This window comes from Ursus arctos, unplaced genomic scaffold, assembly GCF_023065955.2.
Source record: "Ursus arctos isolate Adak ecotype North America unplaced genomic scaffold, UrsArc2.0 scaffold_15, whole genome shotgun sequence".
Taxonomy (NCBI): domain Eukaryota; kingdom Metazoa; phylum Chordata; class Mammalia; order Carnivora; family Ursidae; genus Ursus; species Ursus arctos.
This window is the reverse complement of record NW_026622819.1, coordinates 39,893,912-39,908,858: the sequence shown is the minus strand read 5'-3', so window position 1 is coordinate 39,908,858 and position 14,947 is coordinate 39,893,912. Positions and strand designations below refer to the sequence as shown.

Genomic DNA, 14,947 nt, shown 5'->3' with positions numbered 1-14,947 from the left:
GGCTCGGCGCTCGCGGGTTGGCGCTGGGCTCGCCGCCCCGCCCCGGCGCCCCACTGGCTGTTCCGCCTTCAGCCCGGCGGGCCCCTGCCTGTCATTGGTCGAGCAGCTGTCTTTCTCCAGCGCGAGGCGCTCATTAGCTGCATCCCTCTCGGGCAGGCTCTCTCGGTAGCCGCTTCCCCGTCCCGCCTCCTGGATGCGGCTTCCCCATTGGCTGGCTCGTCCTGCCCACGCGCAGGTGTGCGCGCTCCGGGTGCCCAGCATCAGGACCAGGGCCCGGCTGCTTTGGAGATTCATGCCAGAGGCGGCGGACCTCGGGTCCAGTCCAACCCCTGCGGGTTCCTAGCTCTCTAACGGCCGTCTCTGTGTCTCCTTCGGTTTCCCTGCTCCCCCGTTCTAGGTGGTTGTGGCAATCACGTGACATCAGGGACGTGATACCGCTTGGCAGTATCTGCCACTGCAGCAAATTGCTGACCAAGCGTGTGCGGCCATGGTGGCTAGGCGCTCCCCTCCGCGTGTGTGGAAGCAAGGGTGGGTGCTTTCGAGACTGCTGTCACTGGCGTGTATTTGCAGGTTTTACATGCAGCTTGTGTCTCTGCCTTCTGCTTAACAAAAAGGGAAGGGTTTCATCCAGTCTCCTCTCAGAGGGAGGAAAGGTAGCAAAGGAGGGAGAAGCTCCCTTTTTCAGCCTCTCAGAAAACAAGAGCAGCTCAGTGTGGTTAGTTCATTACACAGTGAAGGACAGAATACTCTAGCCGAAAATAAAGTTGGGGATGAGTTTCAGGATAAATAAGGAAAACCTTTATTTATTTATTTATTTATTTATTTATTTATTTATTTATAAAGATTTTATTTATTTGACAGAGAGAGAGGCAGCCAGCCAGAGAGGGAACACAAGCAGGGGGAGTGGGAGAGGAAGAAGCAGGCTCCTACTGGAGGATCCCGATGCGGGGCTGGATCCCAGAACACTGGGATCACACCCTGAGCTGAAGGCAGATGCTTAATGACTGAGCCACCCATACCCCCCGCCCCCGGGGAATACCCATATTTAATTCAGTCAGATTATGGCTAAGAGAAGAAACCGAAAGGCTTCAGAGGATAGTAAAAGCGCATACAGCTGGGATTCTAAGTCAGCTCTCTGAGTCGTAAAAGGGCCAAACTGGTTACTAGTTATGTGGCAGATGAACAAACATGCGTTTCTTATAATCTTAAAATCTTTTTGGCAATGTTTATGTCAGAATGTGAAACTTTTTAAGTTCATTCCCAATGACTCAGGATATTCCCTTAAATTTTTTTGTTAAATAAGCATTCCTCAATTACTTTGTGCCAAGTGCTCTTATGTGCTGACTTAATCTGATTCTTGTAGCTTTTTGGTAGGGTAAATTTTATTAACTCTAAAATTCCACTTTTTTGTCCCCACAAAAAAGGCCTCACATATTGATTACTGGACAAACCTACTTGTGCAGAAGCACAGGAACAGAGAGAAATCATTTTCCCCATAAAACATATCTATTGTTCAGGTGGTAGTGATGTTTACATTAGACCAGGAGTGAAGTTGGGTGACTATCAATTACCTATTGCTGCATAACAAACCACCCTAAAACTTAGTGGCTGCAAGTAACAGTCATTTACTTTGCCCACAAATCTGTGCTTTGGGCAGGGCTCGGTGAGGTCAGCTCATCTCTGTTCCATCGTGTCAGATGCGGCTGTTCCGCTAGGGGCTGGTTGACCCCCTTTCAAAAGGACTCGAGATGGCTGGCCAGATGGTGTTGGCTATCAGTTGAAATCTCAGCGAGGGCCCAGTTCCACTCCACGAGCTGTTTCAGTTTGCTTTTAACTTGAAGGCTGAGTTCTAAGGGTGAGCATCCAGAGATAGGATGGTTTGGGTCCAGAAACCAGCAGTCACTTCTACTACATTCTATTGGTCAACCACAAAGCCCAGATTCAAGATTTAGCGCCATGCTTTAAAACCTCCACAGCGAACTTGACCATGTCCAGTCTGAGCAGATAGTAGTAAAAGTATACTTACTAGCACTGGGAACATGGGAAGCAATGGATCAGGGAGCCACGGTGTACAGACAAGACTGGAAGAGTAATGAAATCCAAGGCCAACTTGCTGGAAAGGCTGGCTCCAAAGAGGGCCATTCAGCCAGGAGGCTACGTATGTAGAAGCGAGCTGAGCAGATGTATAGACAAAGCCAGGCAGAGCTTGGTAAGGACTCGTGGAAGCTAAAGATCTGAGTAAGGCCACATGTCAGTAACCTGGCTGAGAGGATCAGAAGTCCAGCAGTTCAAGTGAAGTGGTTGAAGCGGATACGACAATTAGAACCAAGAAGCAAGTGTAAGAAAAAGGCGATGCCAGAGAGGAAGGCAGAAACAGGAGTCCAGATCTAAGAAACACATAAGAATCAGAATGAAGCAAGGCCAAGGAGGTAGGAAAACAGACAAGACTTCGACACCAAAGCAGGATTACAATGAAAGTCTACACTGCATCCATTTGGCTGGGCCGCTGTGGGATCTCAGGGTACCTCTGCTGAGTGTCGACAAGGCGGATCAGCAGTCAATGAAGTGACCATAACGTCAATATATAGGCAGACAGAGACACTAGACACATTTACCACAGTTACGTCAGTTCAGGTTTTATTGAAGTTGCTTCTGAATATTCTATTTCACCCTTAGTTTTTCCTAGTTGACTTGCTTTAGTGTACAAGAATGTTTCTCCACTTAGATCCTTTGCCATGAAGGAGCACCAATTTACTTATCAGTATCAAACAGATTCCCTTAGGACAGCGAAGAAAATCTGTAAAAGGTTTGTAGAATCCATGCACTAAAACACCAGGGCCCCTCTTCAAGTGAGCCAAAGCTTCCTTACCTATCTGCAAGCCTACAACGTCTTTTCACTTTACCGTCAAGATGAAAGTAATGAAGAGCACAGACACAACTTTCTTGCTCCTCCGGTCTAAAAGTGTGGATTTCTTGTATTACAGGTAGAAATTTTAACACAGAAAAAAACAGAAGCTTAGAAGGAAAATAAGTCACTGTGATTAATTACACTTTTTTTTTTTCAAAGAGAAGCAGCACTTAACCAGTTTTCCCCTTTCCCTAGACTTTAGGCAGCTATAAAAACATAGGCAAAATAACATGTATAATAAAAAGTAATAAAAATAAATATTTGAGGGCCTACTGTAGTAGACAATTTACACATTTCACTTAATCCTCACAATACTGTGAGGGAATTATAAGCATTGTACAAACAAGGAAGCAGGCTCAGAAGGGTGAAATGACTGGGGCCCAAGATCACACAGGTGACTGGGCTGGGATTTATGTTCAAGTCTATGCCTCCAGAGCCTGTGCTCTATTATGCTGCTCTGGCTCCCTAAAGCCCAACTTTTTGAGATTCTTACCATTATAGCTCCATCTTCTAAATTTGCACTTTTAAGTCTGCATAACTACTGAATAATAAAAGAACCTAAAATTATTCTCAATCTACTTGCTAAAACAGGAGGTTGCAAGGAATATTAGAAAACTCTTCAAGTACTTGGAACGTTCCATACCTAAAATTATGGTTGTTCTAACTCACTGATAATAACAGCTAGTGATTCCAGAACACATAGGTAATTGTAATTGGCTCCTTTTCTTGTTGTCACCATCTGTCAATCTCAAAGGAATGAAGGCAAAAAGAAAGACAAATTCCTATTGTGAAATCCGACTGCTCATTAAATTTACAGCATGCACTTAGTGGAAAGCCGAAAGAGGTTCTGGTTTTAAAATCTTACCACCAGTCTTTTGTTTGCTTCTTAAAAGCACGCATTTTTTTTTTTAAGTATCTAATTCTGCTGGAGGTGGCAGGGCCCACTGGGGGATGGCTTTATTGACACATGTGTGGAGTGTGCTAGAACTATCTATGATGTCTTCAGAGGATAACTTTTAACACTCCACAGAATGGGGTTATAAAGTTCGAGTAGAAATGGATTTACTTTATGGATAACTAACTTAAAAAACCTGAACCTATGCAATCTGGACATCTAACAATCTTTGTCCGCTGGGGACATATTTGCATGTTCTTTATAGAACTGTTGGATCTTAAATGATTAAAGTTAATATCTAGTTACTCCTTATTCAAGTTCTCACTGAAATTTAGTTTACTAGTTTTAGACATTTTTTGAGTCCAGTCCTAAAGATGTTTTCATGCATAAGCAGCTGAAAGGGTGAGATGAGATCATCATTAAGGCCTCTTCTAACATTAAGATCCTCATAATTGACCTCCTTTCTAAAGTCTGATTGATAGGTCATTCACTTGCTCATTTATTGAACAAAACTTTTACAGAACACCAGCCATAAGCAAGACTAAAAAAAATAAAAAATAAACACATAGGCTCATTAATTCTAGGAGGTCAATAAAAGACAGCTAGATGTTAATATACCTAACACAAGACAGATACAAAAACTAGAAAATAAAGCTTATCAGTGTGAGAGGTAGTGATCTGTGAGTACCAAATAAAAAAAATTCAGCATAACTAAATGAAATGAGAAGTCACAGAAACCTAACATTTTTGTCCTGACCACCTCCCTGCATAATCTAACAAAGAATGATGAGGCAAATCTGACAAAGTGGAAGATTTAAGGGCTAGTGGAAAGAAAAGCTATAGGTAAATTACTTACATAGGCTGATTTGGGTCATTACCTACTGGTGCTGCCTTGGTTTCCCTGAAATGATTATATACCCAGGGAGGCTGAAAATAATTGGAAGGTAACTCAGCAAAGAAAACACAAGGTTTCTTGGTCATACTTGCTTGAAAGGAACCTGGTATCTTGAATTTCTTGATACTCCCTGCCTTCCAAGTCTTGCCTGAGCCTTAATTAGCCCTTGTAAATGGGAATTGGAAAAGGACAATGAGTGTGACTATGGTGTACCTGGCGGGGACTACAAAGACAAAAGATGGCTAAAAGGAAAATAAAATAAAAAAAGGGGACGTCCTAAAAATCTATGTGTATAAAAACCAACCCAAATGATCTAAATTCATATAACTCTAAAGCTTTATCATCTAAGTACCCAGATGTTGAACCAATCCCTACCATCTCCTTTTCCCATGAAATACAAGATCCTATATAATTCCTGTTTTAGGGACCATCAGAAACATTTAGTTGAAAATACATAAACATGTCCTCATTTCCACCTTTTAAAAGGATTTTCAATTGACAGTCATCAGAGTACCAATTTTAAAATAATTTTCTTAAACATATTTGGACAAAGGCCATAGGATCACTTGTCACATTGTTCAAATGCCCAACGGCAAGACTTCTGATGAGACCAAACTGGTCACATTAAATCAGTAGAGTATCTTAGAAATAAAGCCAATATGACTAAATCCAAAACAGATCACATGAAGTACCTCATGTACGATACAAACCTAGTTTAATAAATAAAGGAAACACAGGTGACTGTACTCTGGGAGAACATTCAGTTCCTCATGGCCCATTCATAGTCTTCTCTGAGACTCCACTGCCACTTCCACCCGGGCAAGTCTAATGGTGCGGCCATGAAGCTTGTAGCCATCTTGCCTTACTAATGCCACGGTGCCAGGCTGTACCCCAACACCAGCTGGCACATGACAGATGAGTTCATGCTCGTGAGGGTCATATTTGTCACCGACGGGTGTCATCTTCTCCAGGCCATGTTTGGCAAACACACTTTTCAGCTTTGCTTCTAAAAGTGATAACCCTCGGAAGATCTTCTCCAGAGTGAGCTTCTGGTCTCCAGGCTCTGTTTCCTCAGAAATGTACTCTGTAGTCTTCTCCAAAATGTCTGCCACCTCTACCAAGTCCTTACAGAAACTCTGAATTCCTAGACAAACCAGACACTTTTATTGTCTGTGAGGAAATCACTTTGTTCCTGGGGGTGGAGCATGGGGAACGCCCAGATGAGTGGCTAGTATACTTGACATCCCAGGAAGTGGGAAGATTGCCACACAGGACTCAGGGATCGTCATCAACGATTACTACCTTAACCCAACTGACAAACCAGTGTTTCGCTTGGAAGGCCTATGACTGGGAAGCCTACTACGAAAAGGGAAAAAATGATTAGAACCTAAGAACTAGGTAAGACTGCATGCAGGAGGCTCAGAAACCCGTCCTGTAAAAACTGATCACTGCTTCCTGTGTTTTCATTGCTATTCACCTTTACTACTACACCTTTACTACTATGCACATTTTGAAAATTCTTGTACATCTTAATTTTGCTAAGACATGCATTCTAGGTAGGGGCAAGATATTGGCATTTCACGGGGCAGGGGGCATTAATACAAAAGTTAGTCGATAAGACCGTGCTAAGGGAGACTCAAGAATGGTTTATTCTTGAGGAACAGGGACAGGAAAGTAAAATACTCCATAGATGAGATGAGTCTCCAACTGCCTGCTTGAAGTTACATATACTTACTGGAGACAGGCCACAAAACTTTCAAAATCTTTTTAGTCATATGAACTGTTCTAAAAGTAAACTCAGTTGTTGAGAAACCTCATTACTCCCAATGCATCATCTTGATTTTTCTTACAGAAATGTTAAGGAATGTCATCATTACAGATATTCTATGATAACAGCAAAGCCCTGGTGGGAACTAGTGAGGGGTGAAGGACTTTGTTCTTCTGGTTTTAATCCAGGGACAGTTTTGTTTTCTGTTTTTTTTTAAGATTTTATTTATTCATTTGGGGTGGGGGAAGAGTGCATGCACAAGTGGGATGAGGGGCAGAGGGAGAAGCAGACTCCCCGCTGAGGAGGGAGCCGGACTCGGGGCTTGATCCCAGGACCCCGGGATCATGACCTGAGCCGAAGTCAGTCACTTAACTGACTGAGCCACCCAGGCACCCCAATCCAGGGGTGCCATGTGTCAAAACAGGCAGCCAACTTAACTGTATTCAGAGGTAAAAAGGAAGATCACCCACAGGGAAGTGAAGAAGAGATGATAGAAAAGAAATTTCCTAGGACTTGCTCGCCTAGATTCTGGAAGGAACAACTGACAGAGGTAGGAATTCTATCTTTAACTTCTGGGTGACAGAGATCCATTATGGCATCTTGAGCAAAACAAGTGTAATAGGATTCAAATTAGTCAATAATAACGTACATAAAGGATTTGGGGTGCTGGGGCATGAAGGAATGCTGGTGTGACCTGGTATGGGGTAGGAGAGGAGGCGAAGGAGAGGAAAGAGTAAAACCAGCAGACATTTCCAGGAAACCATACTTGGTGTGATCAAAGCTCCACAAGATACCTCCCCCACCTCCATTGGCGATGGCAGCCATAAATATTAATGGCTATTAATGAAATCAGCTGAAAAGGTAGAAGAGATTTGCCAAACGCTTGAGAAGTATGCCGATTAGATCAAAACTTCACCCAAGAGAAAGGAATGTCTCATAAAGATCAATCAGGGGGTACTAAAGGTATCTCCCGGCTATTAAAAAAAGACACATACTCTAATAGGAATTTTGAAAGCGGTAAGCTTCTGGGCAGACTTGTACATTGTCACGGTACAAAGAACCCTGGCTTCTGTTCAGTCAAGTGGTATGCATTTGGGTAAACAGAAGCCCAGGTTCTCTTGTCTGTATAGCGAGGGGTTCAGTCTCTGATTCTATTCTAATTACTGTTATTTCAATAGGAAATTGGTGTCTGCACCATTTCTTGGGAGTGGGGGGTGGGGGAGAATCTTTATTCTTGGCCACTAGAAGGAAATGGCTCAAGCAAATGACTTAAGTGGCATACTGCTAGACACATTTTGCTCTCTAAATAAATTAGATTATCAGATTATTTTGCGCTTAGCTAATATTTGTTTGTTCCTGGGAACCTTATCAATTCTTGAGGAAACTGATATAACTGATACAACCCATCAAAGCTTAACTTCTGGTAAGCCAATTTACCTGCTCCCTTCAAGCAGGCAAGTCTTCCCCAGGTACCAGTTGGTTTATTTGCTACAGAAATTCCTTGTAGCTCAAAGATCAGTGAACTTTTCCTATCAAGGGCCATACAATAAATGTTTTAGGTTTTGTGGGACAAGAAGGAAAAATCAAGGATCTTCTGTAGTTGATTATTTAATAAATGAGAAAATTTATTTCTACAGATTTTTAATGAAGAAATTCAGAACTGTATTTATGGACTAACACACAGGCTGCAGTTTGCTAAGCCCTGTCCTGATGGTTGGAAATAAGACACGAAAACTTGGATGAAACATCAGTAATACAATTTGGGGGTCAGTACTTAGCTGATACTCATACATAGCCTTGAAACGTGATGCCTCTAGCACTGAATGAAAAGCAGAAGGCTATGCCAAAGCACTGGGGCCAGACGGAATGAGACAGGAATGAAGTGAACCCTATGCACAAATAGCAGATAAAATCCAGGGAACAGGAGCCAGTATGACATAGGGGAAAGAATAGACTGGGGGTCAGAAGACAATGGACTCATGTCTCATCTGTCACCAATTAACTTTTTTCAGCTCACTTGTAAAAGGAGATTGGACTACATACAATCCAAGGGCTCCTCAAGCACCTTCATTCTATGTGCAGTGAAAGTATAACGCTCTGTATGAAATTGTGAGCAAGGTGAGGAATCAGAGATTTGCCCTCTACCCTTCAATCCCTATTGTTAACACTTTCATGAACACATTTGGGACAGCATGTTGTGTTCAGAGAAGAATTTCTGAAAGACTTTATTTTTTTATTATTATTTTTAACGTGCAGCCTTCAAATGTATATATGCATTTATGATTTTATTTTTAAGTAATCTCTACACCCAACGTGCGGCTAAAACGCCTAACCCAGAGCTCAAGAGATCGCATGCTCCACTGACTAAGTCAGCCAGGTACCCTGCAAGACTTCAAACTGACCAAAAAGATTACTCAGTCATCAGTGAAAAAACAGTTGCGGTCTAGTACAACTTCCAGAGTTATCTGCTTCCATATGGTCCAAGCCTTTGGTCCAAGCCTTTGTCTTTGAGTTACTTTATAACTTAGTAAGTTGTAAATACTGATCGTAATGCCAATGATTTTTGTCCATAGTAGTGAAAGTTGTTGATTATTGCACTATGGGTATAGACTAGTTCTGCTTCTATGAAGCAAATTTTAGCATTCCTGATTGTCCATGTGTCTTGTTCTTTGGATTCTCCTCTGAACATCTTAATGATTCACTTGTTTATTAATGAGTTCAACAGAACTGATTGTATAAGCACTAGAATGTTAAGTGTACATGCTTGAAAAATAAAGTAACAAGGGTTTTGGTCAAAACAAAGGTAAGCATTATTTTAGCGAATCGTCCACCTGGCAACATTCCCAATAAAGATCTCGGAAAACATAAGGCAAGAGTGGAAGGGCAGGGTAGGATTGGTTTATGACCTAGATGTGTTTTTTACTATGTTCAGTTTGGAAAACTGCTAGTAAGTGTCCTTAAACTAAAAGGTTTTTTTTTGTTGTTGTTTTTGAGAGAGAGAGAGTGTGTGCGCCTGCATGCGGGGTGGGGAGGGGAGGGAGAGAATCCCAAGCAGGCTCCATGCCCAGTGCAGAGGCCAATTCGGGGCTCAACCTCCCGACCAATATCATGACCCGAGCAGAAACCAAGAGTCCGACGCTTAACTGACTGAGCCACCCAGGTGCCCCAAACTAAAAGGTATTTTCATTTTTATCACGAATAAATCTCTCACCAAATATCTTGGCATCTTCTACACATCTCTGGGTTCGCCGCCTTATGTTTTCACCATCGGCTACAGCTCTCTGGTATCTCACCTGACACCAAAAGCAAAGTCAAAATGATCAGAAAATACACGCTTGCTGATGGAAAAGAATGTTTTTGTTCACTTTACAAACTTCATCCTTGTGATAGGTTTTTATAAAAAAACAAAACAGGAGCTGTAGGAATCTTAGATCGGCTACTACAAATCCCAAGTCAAAGCAGCAACCTACTCTTTACAGCAGTCCTGATGGGCTGTCATTTAGCCTCCTACTCTGAACACTTAACAACAGTTTTCAAGCTCATTATCTTGAGAGAAAGCTTCCTTTTTCACACACAGCCAATACCGCCACTCTCTTTCCTTCATTGAACTGAACTCCAGGACAACAAACAGTAAATTTTAAAAATGTGTCATCTATTTGAAGGCAGTTAGCTTAGCTCCTTTAATCTTCTCCTCTTTCATTCTTATAATCCTTGATTCCTTTAATTGCTCCCCCGAGACATGCTTTCCTACCTCCCTACCATTCTGGGTGGTCTTGCTTTGGAACTACTCTAATTACCGCCCTCAAAGCGTGTTTGTCACCCGGGTACGGGAGAGTATGCCAGATATAGTCTGACTGGCAGAGTACAATGACAAACGACACACTTATACAACAAATATCTCCCGAGTTTCTACTACATGCCAGGCACTGGGAAGGTACCACAACATTAGCTATTTGTAAGTACTGTGACATCACATGTTTTTAACTACGATAGACTACTTTGTCTAATATACCTAGCAGGAGGGTGGAGATGGGGGAGAGGTAAAGAGCCAACGAGAGGAAATTTAATATAAAAAACTGAGGCAAAAACTGTACGTGGATATTTAAACCAGAGAAGGGATGTGATGTGAAGAACAGACAAAATCTACTCACTGTTAGGTCCTGGACTTCCTTCTCCAGTTTCACAGCTTTAAGCTTTAAGGCTCGTTCTGCAAGAGAGGGCCCAAGCTCATCGGGAGGGTCCTCAGAACTGCAGTCCTCACCAGCAGTTCTCTGGGTGGCAGTACTGAAAGGATGTGGGCATCCCCTAAAGTGGGAGGGAGGGGGCACATGAAGAAATGCCATCACACACAGCCAAACTGCTTGTGGTCACAGTAACAACACCAAGACTTATAAAGGGCTTACTAAGTGCCAGACACCATTGTCAGGTTTTATGTAAATCATCTTTGCATCTCACAGTGCGTGAGAGAAATTATATTATCATCTCAATTTGTTTTTTAAAGATTTTATTTTTTTGAGACAGAGAAAGCACGAGTGGTAGGAAGGGGCAGAGGGAGAGGGAGAAGCAGACTCCCAACTGACCAAGGACCCTGATGCGAGGATCCTGAGATCATGACCTGAGCCAAAGGCAGGCACTTAACCGAGTGAGCCACCCAGGTGCCCCTATCATCTCAATTTCATAAATGAGAAAACTTAGGCTCAGAGAGGCTTATGACTTGCATAAGATCACACAGCTAGTATTCTGTTGAATCAGGATACTGAACACAAGGCAGCAGAAAGAGCCAGAAGTGGGGACACAAAAGTCAGCAAAAGAAAACCAAGTTCTAATTCCCAGAACCAGCAGGGTAATATCAGAAGCGGGAATTCAAAACACAAAGCCATACATTTCTGCTTCAATCCTTCATTTTACACATGGGGAAAATTAAGCCCAGTAAAAGGCCTGTGTCAAACTGGAGTTAGGTCTAGAATTCTAAAGTTTTCATGACCACAAGCTCCTAAGTAAGGCTCTTATGAAAAAGAACCTGTGTTAAGAGAAATTCTGAGTTGGGAACTCACTTCTGTGTAAAATCAAGTCAATTAAATACTTATAAAACACTATATGTTCCAGACTGTGAACTATAAACAGGTGAATAAAATGGATCTCTGTATTCAATCATGTTTGTAATCTAGAATTTCAGACAGCTCAAATATCTGATATATAGTTATTTACAAAGGAAAAAATTTAGAGCAGGGACTACTTTACAAATCTTGGATTGTAGGAGTTCTGACTCCTCCTTCAAGGAAGTTTCCATAACACTTCCTGGATTCCCATAATTTGATTTGAAGTAAAATCAACAAAATCACTGTGTGAGTACAAAAGGTCTTTAAAACCTTTTGTACCTTTAAAACCTTTTAAAATAATTCACTCATATAAACTGGCATATATCGAAGAGCAGTCATTGAGGTGACATCCGTGCAAAGATTTAAAGCAGGTAAAATGAGTTTGTTTCAAGAACGGGGTGGGGACAGTCAGTAGAAAGCTATGGGCAAGATGGCTTTTATGTCCCAGACTTTCCAGGCCAGGCCTCAACTCAATTACTACAATCTGGTGTCAGATTGTATATGGTTCCACATTTTTGGTTCAGAAAATATGGTCACCACAGATCTGGGACAAATCACACAGGGTGAAATACCTCCTTCCAATCCTAACAAACTACACTTATCCAATTGAAAGTAGGTCAAAATACTCCCCGGGCCAGTTTAAAGAGAAAATGGTCAAAGCCCAAGTCTGAAGAGGAGAGTTGAGGCTGATCCCTTGAATTCCTCCTGCTCCAGAACTGGAGTGAGGGGAAATTTTAGATGGGAACTTCTTTCTTCTGGTCACTTCCCTACACCACAAACTGGCCAAAAGGTTTTTAAAAAGCCTGAAACCCTGAATTCAATCTTGTACCCAGGTGCTAGGTCAAGTGTGTTAAGATAAAAAGGTGACAAACGGTTAGGAGAAATTCCCGCAAAGAAATTCCTCGCAGCTTAATTTACATTCCAGAAGTCCAACCTTACTTACCCGACAATTCACTCATTTTTATTCTTTCTGAGGAAGAAACAGTCTAACAGGGAGTCGTCCCTGAGAATAATTAACATTGCTCGCTAATTAAAATTCTAGAGCCCTGACTGATTTCTAATTTGGGTTCCACGATTACAGAGTATTTGAGTTTGGCAAAGTTACTGAACTTTTCTAAACCTCAGTTTTCTCCACTGAACGGGAGAATAAATAGAACTACCCATAGAGTTCCACAGTCGGCATGATAAGTAATCAATAAAAGGTGCCGCAGCCAATAGTGAAGAGCAGCAAATAGAACTTTATAGACTCCCGAGGGCAGGTGGAAGGGCCGTTTTGGAAACCAAGCCGACCGCCCTCCTTTTACCAACAGGTAAAGTGAAGCCGAGATGACGGGAAAGGGGGGAAAGGACTGGCTTAGGGTCACACAGGGAGTGAGCGGGGAGAATCCCAATTTAACTGCAGACACCCCCGCTGGAGGGAAAGGGGCCGGGAGACGTACATCCCCAATTCAGTCGATCCTCGGGGCTGAAGAGTTCCCACCTCGCAGGAACGTGACCTCGGCTCTTTCTTGGCCTGACAAGGAGGCGCGGCTGTGTGCCTCAGTCTCCTTCTCTGTAAAATGGGGCCGTGAGCGCCGGATCGGACAGCCGAGAGGCTTGGTGGGTCATTTCGCGCCCTCCAGCCCACAACCGCCCTTCCAGCTTGCTTGTCCCGCACAATCCTCAACTCCCGACCCGCGGCCTGCCTCGCTCACCTGCCTTCGGACGCGGCACTCGAGGCCAGGAGGCGCTGCACCAGCCGCGGGACCGCCCATACGGACCGCGCAGCCATATTCCCGATCTCGGCTGACGGAGGCAGCGCACGCGCACTTGCTCCAAATGAAGAGATTAGCGAGATACCACGCTTCCCGGCAGACTTTGCGGGCGCTCCCAGCCCGGGACCCGGGGCAGGAATGCCACACTTCCGGTTATCCTGGCGCGCGCGCTGCTCCTGCCTATCCGGTGTCCCCGACGGAACGCGACACTTCCGGTCCCCTGCGGGTGGGCGCGTAGGGCGGGTTCCTCTGGCGGGGCTTAGGGTCCGTCCTGGTCGCGAAATCCGCGGCCAACCCAGGGGGGTCGCAACTGTACCTTCAAGGAGTTTACGCGAAATTGTAAACAATAAGTGAATGCAAACGCGACTTAAAGTCAAAATATGACTGGTGTTTAAAGGTGGGGGGGCGTGGTTCCCCGGAAGTCTAGAATAGGTTGTGGCCGAGTGTGGGCAGTTTCACCGGAGGAAATACTTGAACTGAAAGCTGAAGAATGAGTAGATGAAAAGAGGAGGAAAGTGGTTCAGGTAGAGGTAAACATCATCTAACAAGACCCAGTCAAGAGGGAGAGTATATTGCGAGTAAGGCGCTGAATTATTGGAGAAAAGAGGGGCAGGCAGCACAACAGAATTAGCGGAACAGATCACGCGAGGGATTTAAAAAACTTGAAGCCCGACTCCGCCATCACTCTTACCCGCTTTTTTCCTCCAGGTCCCTTGTTTTCTGACTTCGCTATGTTTTAAAATGTGTATTTTCTCATTTCCCTTCGCTAGAATGTGAGCTCCATGAGGGCAGAGATTAGTCGGTTATTGCCAATGAACGATGGAACAGTGTCTTAATGTAGTACACACAATTTTTGTACAATGAACTTGAGTCTTACTCTGATTGCAATGGGAACATGTTACAAAACCTTTACATGTTTAACGGATCGTTTTGCCTCCCGTATGATAGAGATTGCTGGGTCTAAACAAAGAGGTAGGGAGACAAGCTATTGTACTAGTCCATGCAAGGGAGGGCTGTATTCTGTCTTGAAGACCCCTTAATAGACCTTTGTAACACCCTATCTAAAGTAGCTACTATTTTAGGTGTGTCCAGCACATTTCTGGTTCCGTATTTGTTTTTTATTTGTTTTGTTTTCTTTTTGTTTGTTCTCCCAACTAGAGTTTGAGCAAGGGGGTGCGTGTCTTGTTCACAGCCGTGAATTTCTGCAATTTCTGACATCTAGTATAGTACGTATACATAATAGGTTCTCAACAAATATTTGTTGAATGGATTAATGGTTGATGTCAGTGGAGGTAGGAGGAAGTGGATCAATTTTAGAGAGATTTAGTATGGAAAACAGTCAGGAAGTGAGGATAGATTGGTGATTGGGGTTGAGGGCACTTGGAGTTGCCAAACTAGTTACTGGATAGTCCCTAAGGTCAAAAAAAATTATTTAAGGAATGAGAAGTGTGCCGTCATCAATCTAAATCTTCACCATAACATGCTTACTTTTACTGTAGCTATTCGGGTCAGATATTCTCTCTGCTTGTCTGTGAGTTCCCTGAGGACAGAGCTGGAGACTTTTACATCTTTTTATTCTATTCAAGGCCCAGCCCAAATGTGTTGTAACCAACACCTGATGTTTCCTT

At 43.2% G+C, this 14,947-nt stretch overlaps 1 protein-coding gene across 1 annotated transcript; it reads right to left on the bottom strand.

Moving 5' to 3' along the window:
- Positions 1–2,610: 2,610 nt before the first annotated feature.
- Positions 2,611–13,375, bottom strand: GRPEL2 (GrpE like 2, mitochondrial). The gene is made up of 4 exons (XM_026510730.4): positions 13,260–13,375; positions 10,618–10,771; positions 9,678–9,759; positions 2,611–5,842 (listed from the first exon to the last, which is right to left on the bottom strand). Exons 1-4 carry the CDS (start codon positions 13,334–13,336, stop codon positions 5,478–5,480), a joined length of 678 nt encoding a protein of 225 aa, XP_026366515.1. The 5' UTR covers positions 13,337–13,375; the 3' UTR covers positions 2,611–5,477.
- Between the last annotated feature and the right edge of the window lie 1,572 nt (positions 13,376–14,947).